Source organism: Erpetoichthys calabaricus, chromosome 17, assembly GCF_900747795.2.
Source record: "Erpetoichthys calabaricus chromosome 17, fErpCal1.3, whole genome shotgun sequence".
NCBI lineage: Eukaryota > Metazoa > Chordata > Cladistia > Polypteriformes > Polypteridae > Erpetoichthys > Erpetoichthys calabaricus.
The window spans coordinates 21,045,563-21,058,968 of record NC_041410.2 but is presented as its reverse complement, the minus strand read 5'-3'; the positions used below and the strand labels follow the sequence as shown (position 1 = coordinate 21,058,968).

The following is a 13,406-nucleotide window of genomic DNA, read 5'->3' as shown; positions in this document are numbered from 1 at the left end:
TAATGACCATATACTGATTATACGATGACCATTCACAGATCTGGCCACACAGAGACCATGGACAGCAGATATAATGACCACATGAGGACCATTTATGGAGTATCTATTGACCACGTGCTGATTGTGAGATAGTCATGTGTTAACCTCAAACTGGCCAGTTACAGAGGATATATACTGCTTATTCACTGGAATAATGCTGATGAAATGCTGACCACATAAAGACCATGTACCGAGTTTATACTGACCAGACAGTGACATGTATGAAGAATATACTGACCAATTATTGAGTACATGCTGTTCTCCTACTGCCAAGATGCTAATGTTGTGTTGACCACATACTGATCATGTATTGATAATATTCTGCCCACATGGTTTCCATGTACAAAACATCACAGACAACACGCAAATCATCTAATAATCATATGTTAACCATATGCTGGTCAATTATGGAGGTTATGAAGTAGCCACTCACTGCAAAGACACTGATGATCCATCCATCCAGCTTCAATACCTGCTATATCCTGAAAAGGACTGCAGGGAAGCTGAAGCCTACCCCAGCAAACACAGGGCGCAAGACAGGAACAATCCCTGGACAGGAAGCCAGTCCATCATGGGGTGAGAGGCTGATATGTCCTCATCAAACAACGATCATATAGTAATCACGTATTGAACACATCCTGACCACGTAGCGAGTGTATACTGACCAGAGAGTGACATGCATGAAGCATATCCTAACCAGCTATGGACCACATACTGTTCACTAGCAGCCAAGATGTTAATGATGTGCTGACCTAACCACAAGGAGGCCACATACAAAGTATCCACTGACCACGTGCCAATCATGTGATAATCATCTGCTGGCCACATTCTGACCAGTTAAGAAGTATTTACTGATCACTTACTTAGAAGATGCTGACCACAGGATGACCAATTCAGGAGAGTTTACTGATCACTCACCTCACGGACAAAATGCTGACCACATGCTAATTATTTAACTACCAGACGATGACCATGTATGGAGCACATACACAGTGGTGTTGGATAGGTACTAAAATTTTGTCTTGGGTACTGAAACCAGCTTTGACACCGCGGTACCAAAGCAAATAACAGATAACTCCCCCCACCTGCTCAACAGGCTCCCAGCTTCGTCGCCCCCCTGGCCCACAGACACGCACGCCACCGGGCTTCACTGCACAGGGAGGCACATCATAAAGCTCTTCTCACAGTGTTGGATCTGTAACCCCCTTAGCACTCCGCAGTTTCCTCGTTCTCTTCAAGCTCATTGTAATAACAAGCAGGGTGGCAGGGGGCCATCAATTAACTGGTGATACTGAATTTTGCACAATTCTGGTATAAAGCTGTTTTAAAAATGTGGTAGTTTGGTACTTGTTTAGTACCAGTATACCGTACAACACTGATTCGGAGCGTACGTTGACCACGCGGTGACCGTGGATGAAGCATATACTCATCATTTACTGATGATTTGCTTACAGCCTATTGATCACATGATGACCACATACTGAACGTGTTTGGCACATATACTGACCGCTCACTGGATAATGACAATGTACTGACCATATATTGATCACAAACTGTGGACACTCTGACCACAAACTGCTGAAAGTGACTCAGATCTGAAATTATATCTGCATGCCATTTCGTTTAGGGGTCACATCCTCATTGCAGAGGCATCTTCTCTTAACACTAATGAGGTGGTCACTTTTCCCACAGCCAGCCTGCCCTGTCCTTTGACCTTAAATTACATCTGCGGCCTCTGCTTGTCAGTTAGCCAAAGGAGTCGAATGTGAATGTTTAGTGCACAACATGGAATTCCACTATTGGATTTCTTTGGTTAACCTTACTGACTGGCAGCTTCACTTGATTTCCATTTAATCCTGCGTTTCTTCAACATTCCCCGTGTTCTGTACCTGCATATCCGATACAAAGTAGTGGCTGTGAACTCCTTACCTGCTGTCCAAGCCTACACTCCAACACAGTCTCATCCATCCGATGGCCCACCAACTCTACAACCTCTAATGAGCGGAGGGCCCCGTCTCCAGTTTTGGCTAAAGTTTCACCCAAACCAAAACATCATCGTCTGACTCATGGCGAGACCCCCAGCTTCATTCTACTTTATCCAAAGCAGTGTTTACTCCCTGTACCTTACCTCTGGGATGTTGTTGTTTTCAGCCGGTCCATTAAGGTCAGATCGCTGCTGTTTTCTTGGTTGTTCTGGGTTATTAGACACCTGAAGTGAGAGGAGAAAACAATCAGGGTGTCAGACATCAGAGAGGCAGGACTGTCTAGGAGGGCGCAAGAAGGACCGACTGCACAGGCTGTGAGTGAAATACAAAATCAGCAGGGGGCAGTAGCACCGTCATGACAGATAGGAGAGTGTAGGAATGGGCAGACCCTAACCATACATATCAGGGTGGGGGGTGTTAACACATAAAGGGAGGGTCCCCTGTGCTTCATCTCCCTACCATTAAGTGACAGCAATGGTGGATTAAGTCAAACCTTCAATTGGATTAATTTAACCCTTTTTATTGGATTAGTTAATGGATTGTTTTAACCTCCACCATCACTTTGCTTTATTTATTGAACCCTTTTTGGCTTTGGACTGTTTTTAATTAAAGCACTGGAGCACATTTCCCCTAACTCTTTGCTTTGTGCGTGTTGTGTCCTCATCTGCTGGCTCATCCCTCGGGTACGTTATCGGCGGTAGTGGGTTCAAGATGCTCCCCGGAAGGACCTGGTAGCGTGGGGCTGACCCACACAGCGCTTTTCATGGAATTCCTTGGAGTGTTACTTTGTCTTCATTGCGTAGGTTAGCCCACCATACTGACTTACCACAAGTTGGACCTTCCACAGCCTGATGCATTAAGACGACTGAAACCCCAGGCAGGTGGTCTCCACTGAACTAATTCTGTGTCTTCTAAAACCAATTGGCTACACCAGTGATGATTAAGGGGTGTCAGATTAAGATTACTTTGTGTTTTATATTTATAATTTCATTTAGATGACTTTACACAGATCTGTTTTCACTTTGGCATTAAGATCAGTGTCAATAAAGTCAAATGAAATGCACTGGCATTCTACCATAAAGTGTGAAAACTTCCAAGCGATGACTACTGGTCCTTGCCCAATATATCAGGTACAGATGACACAAAGATGCGTATAGGTGGCGCATCACTTTAGATGTAAACTACAGGCTCCGGAGGTGCTTTGTGACTGATTTTTTATTAGTTGCTTCTCTTGCTCTTAGCAGGAGTCCTGCAAATATTCTGGGGATTTGGAAATTTTGGCAGGTGTAACCCACCAGGGGACCTGACACAATGTTCAGATTTTCATCACCTTTCCATCTGTTTGCAGGTTTTTTTAAGCTACTCAGAAAAGGGAAAATGAGAAATATCAACATGACACAGATGGCAGTAAAGGTGGCACAGGACCACATGCAAGTCACTGGCAACGGGTGAAGAGAACAGACACAAGAAAGGGATGGCTTGTATAGAAGAACAGGGTCCTTGATTGGTCAGGTTAGCCGCAGCAGAAAGAGGGTGACATGATCACACAGAGACCTACTAGTGCTGCGAAGACAACGGCCATTAATCTTAGGCCTAATACTTCTAGCAAGGGTACATCACCTAGTGGACCATTCAGGCATGAGCTGGGCATCTCACAGATCCAGGTGGTAAAGTGACAGTGGGGCAAAATAAGAAAGACGCATCTTAGCCACATTTCCCCATAGGCTAGCGGGCACATTTTGATTTTATTTCACTTGAGACACACATCGTCATACTGAGAAATGAGGGGAAAAAAAGCCATTGAGTTGTGCCAGGCTGCAGTCAAAGCTGCTGTGCCACACTCAGCACTTCCTTCCACCTCCTGTCCAATCACCATAATCTCTTTCCTTCTTTCCTTTTTGCTAAATTAAGACAGAAAGAATATGGTGTGCTGCCAGAAGCATAATGCAACGAACATGAAAAATGGATCAGATTCTCCGAAATGTCTGCAAGTAGTTGCTACATGCACATGAGTCAGGAAAAACGATAAATTCAGTCTTTTGTTTGTAAAAAGTATTAAAACACTGAAAAAAAAACATGGCTAGGAAAGTCTGAGAGGTAAGCTGCATACAAACACTGAGACCACTTAATCCAATTCAGGGTGATGGGGAGCCTGTCCGAGCAGCACTGGGCACAAGGGCAGGACACAATTCTGGACTGGGCCACAGCCCACCACAGAGCCCACTGACAGTGGGGACAATTTAGAGTCACCCAGTAATCAAACCTGAATGTCAGGACATGAGGGATGAAAAACCATGCAGGCATGGAGAAGATTTGGCATTGCAAAAGTGACTGAAGTCGAAAGTCTGAGGTGGAATGGCCACCAGGGGGGCAGCTGGAGCCCTGAGACTCGACAGCAGTCAGACGCTCGGGCCTGGAGGCTTTGGTCGGAGGCTTTCATTAAAATGTGATGAGCAAATTTTGATGTATTTTCACTTTTCTTGTGAAGATATCTCAGTTTTAACCTTCTTCACGCCACTGCTAGGGGGGTTCATTTTGTTTTAGACGTGCTTTCTCTTGGCATGTCAGAGGACACGGACTTCACAAAGTGTGGCTTGCCTTGTTTGCAGAGGCACAATGCGGGGGCATGATGGCTAGGATGTAGAGAGAAAGAGAGCAATGCTATTTCTATTTTATCCTGTATACCCCAATAACTGTTAGTGATAACATAACAATACGCTCCATAGCTGTATCACTTGGCAATAATATGAATCTATGTCAAAGTTATCATATGTATAATGTACTACCTTAACTTAAGACTACAAAATGTTAACAGAAGAAATATTTCCATAACCAAATAGTGAACTTTGTGAGCTGGAATGTCAACGGTCTCAATCATGGATTAAAGAGAAAGAAAGTACTCTCGCATTTATCAAGTCTAAATGCCAAGATAGGACTTTTACAGGAGACTCACTTATTAAGCAAAGACCACTTTCGGATGCAATGAGAGTGGTCTGGCCAAATTTTTCACTCTAGCTATACAAAGAAAACCTGGGGAGTGGGAATCTTAATACACAGAAGTATCCCATTTGCAGTGTCAGGTGTAATACCTGATTCTGAAAGGCAATATGTCATGGTGACATAATTTATGTAATACCAAACAATATATGATTTTCAGTTTTACACAATTAGAAATTGGTCTCAGAATAGATGCTTAATTTAACATTAATATAATATTCTGAAACTCATTTAATTCAATTCTCGGTCACAAGAAGCCAGAGATTGTCCTAGCAGGGGACAAGGAAGAAAATCAGCCCTGGACAGAATGACAATCCATCATGGGGCCTGCTTGCGCAAGCACACACACACACACACACACACACTCACGCACACACACGCACACTCGCACACACACACACACACACACACTGCGCCAAATTAAAACTGTGTTGAGGGATGAGGGCGTGGGGGGCACTCAAACAAAGGAAGAACATGACTGCTCCACACTGACAGTGAATTGGTATGGAGGTCAAAGCCCAGTATGCTGGACCAGTGGGTTAGGAGCACTAGATTTACCACTGTCCATTATATAAAGCAATCTTTACGTACTTTACTTTACAAATGCTGTCACAGCTCAAACACAAGATTCTGGATCTGTGAGGCAGTAGCACTATCCACTGCACCCCCATGCCGCTAACACAAATATATGACTAGCACTTTAGCAAGACAATCAAATTAACTGCATTTATAAAGATGTTTTTCATATAAAGAAAACATTAATAAAATATTAGCCCCTGAAATCCATTATAAGTAATTAATATAATTAAGAATCTTCTGATGACTCCTCCTCAGATGTGTCTTTTCTCTTCTCCCTCTGCCCTTAATCCAGTCATACTGTAAGTAAGAGCCTGCACATGTTTTGTCTCACTATTGTGCATTGTTCTTTTCATTTGGGGATAGAGCCTGCTGTGAAAGGCACTATATAATGTAAAATAAAGACAGATAAGGCTTGGTTGTGCACAAGAAAACATCCCCAAGGCCACTTCTGGCAAACAGTTAAACTAAGCAATGAGTTCAGTGAACAAAAGGAGGTGTTGATTGGCATGAAGCCCTACCTGGTCCTGTGCCCACTTCTGCCTTTCCTCAGGCGTTCTGGCCCGCACCTTAAAGCTTCGTGGCACCTCAGAGTTGTGTCTCGCCGCTGGAGGAATATTGAGAGACTTTGGTCTTCCTTCATGTCTGCTGCTGGGTGGGTATGACGGGGCAGGATCTGCTTTGAGGGGCACATCCTTAAAGTCCACGGGCGCCGTTTCGGCCCCAAGCTCCTCAGGGCTCTGCTCGGCAGTGCTGCTTATGCTGCCCATGCTCATGCTCATTTTGATTTCCGCCACAATCTGGTCGATGTCTTCCTCCGGATCCTCCCCCTCACCCTCGCCCTTCTGGCCTCGAAATGGAGAGACTCGAAGGGAGTTGCCATTCGTTTCTGAGGTATAATAGTCCCCATCTGGGCCACCATCTTCTGGCACTTCTTCCTCTGGAGGAGGTGTTTGCATAGAGTGTATGTGGTCCTCCAGATCTTGCTCAGGATTGTCTTCGTAAATCTGCTCTTCGGTACCACTGCCATGGTCATGGCACTGATCCTCCGATTCTGTCCACTCCTCTACGGCCTCCTGGCATTCATCGGTTTCCACTGGCCGCACCTCATGACTTGCATATTCGCCATCATTACAGTCCATGCCTTCCAAGTAACTGTCGTCCTCAGGACAGTACCGGATGTAATAGGTGACTCCTTCATCTTCTTCCGGCAGCCCCTCATCATAGTCTTCCTCCTCAGATGTGTTATTGACATAATCAGAGCTGGAATCTCCATCTCCGCTGTGGTCAATGCACTCTTGGTCGATCTGTTCTGGTGTGGTCGGCCGGCTGGTCCTCAGGTCTGAGGACTCTTCATGGAACTGCTGCTGCAAGCCATCCGTGTCATCGGGTTGAGTTTGCTGCTGCTGTTCCTCTTTCTGCTTACAGGGTGATGTTGTGGGGCAAGGCCTCCCTCTTGGGTCTGTGATGCTACTTGTCGGTTGTCTTTTCCGGTGTGCCATTGCTGGCTTTTTAGGAGAAACTCATTTCTTGGCTAAAACCTAAGTGGAAATAAGAGAGAGAAAGCAGGTTGATAACTCAGTTTGAGAGACACAGAGCAAGAGAGTTTCAGTATACCATGGGCATCAGAACTTCTCACCAGGCGACTGCAGGATTCCAAGGCAGCCATTAATATTCAACTAAATTTCAAATTTCCAATCTTGTGCCAGATGTTGCCATGGTAGATTTCAGCCTGTCATAACCCTTAGCTATTGATGCGGTATTGAGAACAAGAAGACAAACTTTGTATCACGTGATCACACAATTTCTTTTCATCTACAAAGAAACTGAAACCTTCAAATATGATAAGGTTGAAAAAGGCCAAATGCATCTTTGTGTGCCTCAAAACACATATCGAACAGGTCACGCTAATCCCATCCAACGTAACACATTGTGAAAGAAGGAACTAAAACAATCTATGATCATTTTCAACAGCTCCTCCTAGAGGCCACCAAAAAAACTGAGAAGCAGGCAGACACATAACTGAAAATTACAAGGGACCCCACAACTGCCCCCCCCCCCCCCCCCCCCCCAACAATAAACCTATCCAATGTGAATGAAGTTTACTTGTGCGATGCCTCAGAGGTCGGAGAAAGAAGGAGTGATGGGGCAGAGCAGACTTCATCACTGCCATTCAAGAACCTCGGAGTCAGCACAGCGGCTGCCGTCACGGCTCAGTTCAGATGTTGATGGGTGACAAGTGCTTTAATCAGCAGGACTGGTGGGTGATTTAGTGCACAATGCCCGCTGGGTCTGCTGCTACTGAGTTTTTACTTTTCTGTAATGTGCAGGCCAAATGCCAGCCTAGAAAATAAAGGGATACAAAATTAGACTGTGGATGGGAGGTGGAGCTGCATCAGGAGAAAAGGAGGAGCTATGCAAAATAACACGGAAGACAAAATGAGAGTGTGCTGGGAGGAGAAGCTGAACACAATGGAGATGGAGAAGCTCAAGTGAGAGGTAGGAGAACACCACCGTGGTACATAGAGTTAAAGTGAGAGTTTAGAGGAGGAGGAGGAGGAGAAGGAAGGGCTACAGCAAATGTGTCAGGAGGAGGGACTTTACAAATTATAGAAGAGTTAATAAAGGGCCAGACAGGAGGAGGAGTTAAAAGAGGGAGGAGGGGCTACACAAAAGAAAAAGAGAGCAAATCAACAGAAGGTGGGCAGAGCTACACATAAATATAGGGGGATCCAAAGTGATCAGACAACTTAGAGGAGGGGGAGGACTTATATATATGAGAGGAGAGGAGCTCTACAATACAATAAGGGAGATACAATGAGAGCCTGTTAGGAGGGGAAGCTAAACATGATAGAGACGGAGGAGCTCAAATGAGAGTTAGGAGGACAACACACAGAGATGGCTGAGTGATACATGGGTTCACTTCCTGGTTCCTCCCTGTTTGGATAGCGCTTTGAGTACTGAGAAAAGTGCTATATAAATGTAATGAATTATTAATTATTATTATTATTATTATTATTATTATTAAAGGACAGACAGGAGAAGGTGTAATGCATTGCAGAGGGAGGGGCTGAGGCAAGTGTCAGGAGGAGGGGCTTTACAAAATTATGGAGAAGCTAATAAAGCCAGGAAATCGAGTTAAAAGGGAGGGATGAGTGACACAAGAGAAAAAGGGAACAATTCAACAGAAAGTGGGAGAGGCAACATTTAATCATAGGGAGTGGACAAAAGTGATAGGAGGCGATACATGAGGGGAGGGGCTACACAAGAGGAAAAACAGAAGGCGGGCAGGGCTACTAACAATTTTAGGGGATCTAAAGTGATAGGAGATACATGAGGAGGAGAAGGAGGAGGAGCTACACAAGAGAAAAAGGGAGAAATTCAACAGAAAGTGGGAGGGGTTACATTTAATTATAGGGAGTGGACTACAGTGATAGGAGGCGATACATGAGGGGAGAGGCTACACAAGAGGAAAAACAGAAGGTGGGCAGGGCTACTAACAATTTTAGGGGATCTAAAGTGATAGGAGATACATGAGGAGGAGAAGGAGCTATACAAGACAAAAAGGGAGAAATTCAACAGAAAGTGGGAGGGGCTAAACTTAATTCTAGGGAGTGGACTACAGTGATAGAAAGCGATACATGAAGGGAGGGGCTACACAAGAGGAAAAACAGAAGGCGGGCAGGGCTACTAACAATTTTAGGGGATGTAAAGTGATAGGAGATACATGAAGAGAAGGAGGAGGAACTACACAAGAGAAAAAGGGAGAAATTCAACAGAAAGTGGGAGGGGCTACATTTAATCATAGGGAGTGGTCTAATGTGATAGAACAAGATATATAAGGGGAAGGACATACATACTAGAGAGGGGAGGGTCTTTACAAAATAATAAAGGAGACAAAATGAAAGTCTGTTGGGGGGACAAGCAGAACATGACAAAGAAGGAGGAGCTCATCGGAGAGTTATGAGAACATCACAGAGAGAAGGCTAAGTGATACATGGAGTTAAAGTAACAGAAAAAAGGAGGGGGCAATTCATTAGTGAGGAGGGAGCTGCAGCAAGTGTACAAAATTATAGAGGTGCAAATAAAGTGTTGGACAGAAGAATGAGTTAAAAGAGGGAGAAAGAGGAGGAGGAGCAACACAAGAGCAAAAAGGAACAACTCAACAGAAGGTGGGAGGGGCTACGCTAAGTTATAGGGGGTCTAAAATGATAGGAGGAGATACATGAGGGGGAGGAGTTACACAAGGGAGCCAATCAGCAGAAAGTGGGAGGAGCTACATAGAATAACGGGGTTCTAAAGCAATAGGAGTTACATGAGGGAGTAGCTGCACATAGAGGACATCTTGCTAGTTTTTAATCAGACTTTTATCCCTGCCTTTAGTTTTTATCCCTCTTATTTCTCTATTCTGCTTTTTTTTTTATTTAGTTTTTGTTTTCTTTCTTGTTGCACTGGACCGTTTCCTATTTAGTATTTACTTGTTTATTATTTTGCGGTTTTCCTTCTGTCTTCCATTTATGTTCATTTAGCTGTTTGCTTACCTTCTTGTTTTCTTTGCTCTTTATGTGTTAATCCCAAAGAGGCTTCAGCTGCTGTGGCTGCCTGGGTCTTGTTATAAAGGCCTGAGATGCCTCACACTAATGTTGAAATGCTATTGAGATGTTTTAAAACAATTAGAGGGGCGAAAAAAGTAAGATGTCGGAGAATTAAAATACAGCAAACTGCTGAAGGCTACAAGCAGACCAAAGTGTACCGAGTGAGCAGCCCTGCTAAATGTCGGCCTCTCATGTCAGTAGGTGATCGGGAAATGGCATCTGAGATACAAAAAGGAGAAGCCACAGGCAGCACAGCAGGCATGAAGGGTTCATAAAATGTGTGCTAAGCTGCCTAAAGAAGCAGGACCAGGTAAGGCACAAAATCAAACTAATTCAGATAACCAATAAAGTGCCAAGAGCATGAAGTCCCTAACTGCAGGGTGTTGGTCTGCATGACAGCACAGGCTAGAAGGGATCGGTGACCGCGACTGCACCACAGCCAGTTGGATGGAAACGGAGCAGAAAACAAACAGAAATTTCACTGCTGGCTTCGGAGAGCTTCACAAAAACAAGGTGGAGGTCATAAATGAGATGCCATGCTTTTGGTACCCAATACAAGCAGAACAGGGCCATTCGTCTTGGTCACATCTGCGGCACACCAGAAAGAAAAAGCAAAAAGGGGCCGCTGCTCACGTGTGTTCTCTAAATTATGCATCAGCAAAAGGGGGTAGCGAGCCAAAGATGACAAACTGCAGCCGGCTGCATAGAGTGACAGTGTTATCACAGTCAACAAGGACACCGAGCTGGCGTGGCATTATTTAAAGTCAATGAATCACTCTCTTTATATTGGTTCACCCAACCAACTTTGTTCAAATATTTATAGAATTAAATTCAATCTGTCACCAAAGACACATTACTGACACAAAGCTGAAGAGACACCTAAACTCCACATGCCAGAAGAAAAGGGAAAACTTTGTCAAGATCATTAATCAAAGCATAGCAGAGGCAGAATCAAATGTGAGGAAATGGTGAGAACACGGCTAGAAGACCCCAGCGTCATCCATCCCTGCTGTCCCAACGCTGGGCGGTTCATTACCACAGCAAGTGACAATTGTGTGGGTGACAGCAGGCCACCTCATTTGTCCAAAGTTAGGTGGGCACTTGAAGGTCACCAGAACACAACTGCTTGAACCCCTGTGTCCTTGCCGAGGAGTGGACCCTAAAGAGGCACCTGACATCCCCATTACTTATCACCATGATAATGTTAAACGCTGCTCTCATGTCGCCTCTTAATGTCCGCACATCCCGTTCTCTCTTCCCTCCGAGATCACATCACGCCCTGCTGTCTTGGATTCAGTCTAATGTGTTGACTAAAAAGTTCAGGTGGCATTCCAGATGAGGCCCCCAAGTGTGTTACACCGCCACTCTTGTACTGTACTCCACACTGCACAGCATATCAGTCCGTATCCCTATCTCCAACTGGTGGTCTGACACGTGTCAAGCAGGGACACCAACAAGAAGAAGAGCTAGCAGATGAAGAAAGGGCAGTCATTACTCATACTGTCTGAAATCCTCCATCTTACTCCCTTTACCAAAAAAATCACCCATAACCTGCCTGAATGACTATCGGCCAGTAGCGCTCACCCCGGGGTTGATGAAGTGTTTTGAGAGTCATATCATATCCTTCATCCCTCCCACCTTTGATGCACACCAATTTGCTTAAAGGTCTACTGAAGACGTTGTTACTGCTGCTCTCCATGCTACCCTGTCCCATCTGGAGCACCATGGGAGCTACACACGTCTCTTCTTTATTGATTTTAGCTCTGCTTTTAACACCATCCTCCCTCACAGATTGGTGGGCAAGCTGCTAGCCCTGGGACTCCCGTATTCCACCTGTCTACTTCCTGACAGACCGCACACAAAGGGTTAGGGTGGGCCCTCACATCTCCTCGGCCATCAGCATCCGCACCGGCTCTCCTCAGGGCTGTGTGCTAAGCCCTCTGCTCATCACGCTGTACGCACATGACTGCGCCCCCGCCCACCACAGCAGCACCATTGTCAAATTTGCTCATCTCTGGGGAGGATGAATCTCTGCCTACAGGGATGAAGTGGAGCAGCTGACTGCATGGTGCACTGACAACAACCTGCTCCTGAACACAAGTAAGACCAAGGAGCTCATTGTGGACTTCAGGAAAAAGAAAACGGACATCAAACCACTCTGTGTGGAGAGGGTGTCAGACTTCCGCTTCCTGGGAGTCCACATCATGGAAGACCTGTCCTGGGGTGTGAACACAGCTGAGCTGGCGAAGAAGGCTCAGTAGTGACTTTATTTCCTGAGAGTCCTCAGGAAAAATAACATCCCCCAAAAACTGCTGGTGTCCTTCTATCGCCGCTCTATCGAGAGTATCCTGTGCTACTGCCTCTACGTGGGGTTTTCCAGCTGCACAACAGCGCGGAGGAGAACACTTCAGCGGATCGTAAAGACGGCCCAGCAGATCATCGGCTGTTTTTTATCCTCTCTGGATGAACTGCACAGCTCTCGCTACCTCAGGAAGGCAGAAAACATCTTAAAAGACTCTTCACACCCCGCTCATGACATCAGGCAAAAGACAGAGGAGCATCAAAACAAAGACTAACAGACTGAATAACAGTTTCTACCCTGTTACTATTAGGGCACTGAATGCCACCTAATCACCACCAATGCAGCAGTGCAATAGATGACATCTTGTGCAATAGTGTTCATGTGCAATTAAGGTCTTATGTTGAATGTTTGTGTTCTGCCTTATTTCTTCTTATCCTTTTTTAATTATATTTTATTTATATTTTGACATCGCAGGGACTGCACCAAATTTCGTTGTATTTGTGACAATGACAATAAAGATATTCTGATACTCAACACAAGGGGCAGGCTCGTCAACATTTCAGGCGTGCCTGAGCCTAACTGTTCTGACAGGTGACAAACATCAGAGCTGACAACGTCATCTGGCCACTAGAGGGCATATGCTCCAGGAAAGGGGCATGAGGGTCTGCACTCTCCTGTGTAGAAAATGGCAGTTTAAGGCCAATGACAGCTCAGAAGTGAAGGGACGCCTGAGGCCGCATTAGACAGCTGGCTCACCCTGACACAACCAGATGTTACCCCTGCCAAAATCGTGACGTATGTGCAGTCAGCAGATGACTTACTGGCAGGAGGAAGACGAAGATGACCACAAGGACAGGCCAAATGTAGGAATGGGGAACGGCAGGTACGAGAGTGTGGTACAGTGATGGGAAA

At 45.2% G+C, this 13,406-nt stretch overlaps 1 protein-coding gene across 3 annotated transcripts in view; it reads right to left on the bottom strand.

The window, feature by feature from the left end:
• The window catches only part of apba2b (amyloid beta (A4) precursor protein-binding, family A, member 2b), a 204,543-nt gene that overhangs the window by 56,589 nt on the left and 134,548 nt on the right, over positions 1 to 13,406 (bottom strand). For all 3 annotated transcript variants that reach the window (XM_051920460.1, XM_051920461.1, XM_051920462.1), the window contains exons 2-3: positions 6,119 to 7,138; positions 2,168 to 2,248 (exon numbers count right to left, since the gene is read on the bottom strand). In XM_051920460.1, coding sequence (XP_051776420.1) covers positions 2,168 to 2,248; positions 6,119 to 7,099 — 1,062 coding nt within the window. In that variant the 5' untranslated portion in view covers positions 7,100 to 7,138. The remainder of the gene's footprint in view (positions 1 to 2,167; positions 2,249 to 6,118; positions 7,139 to 13,406) is intronic.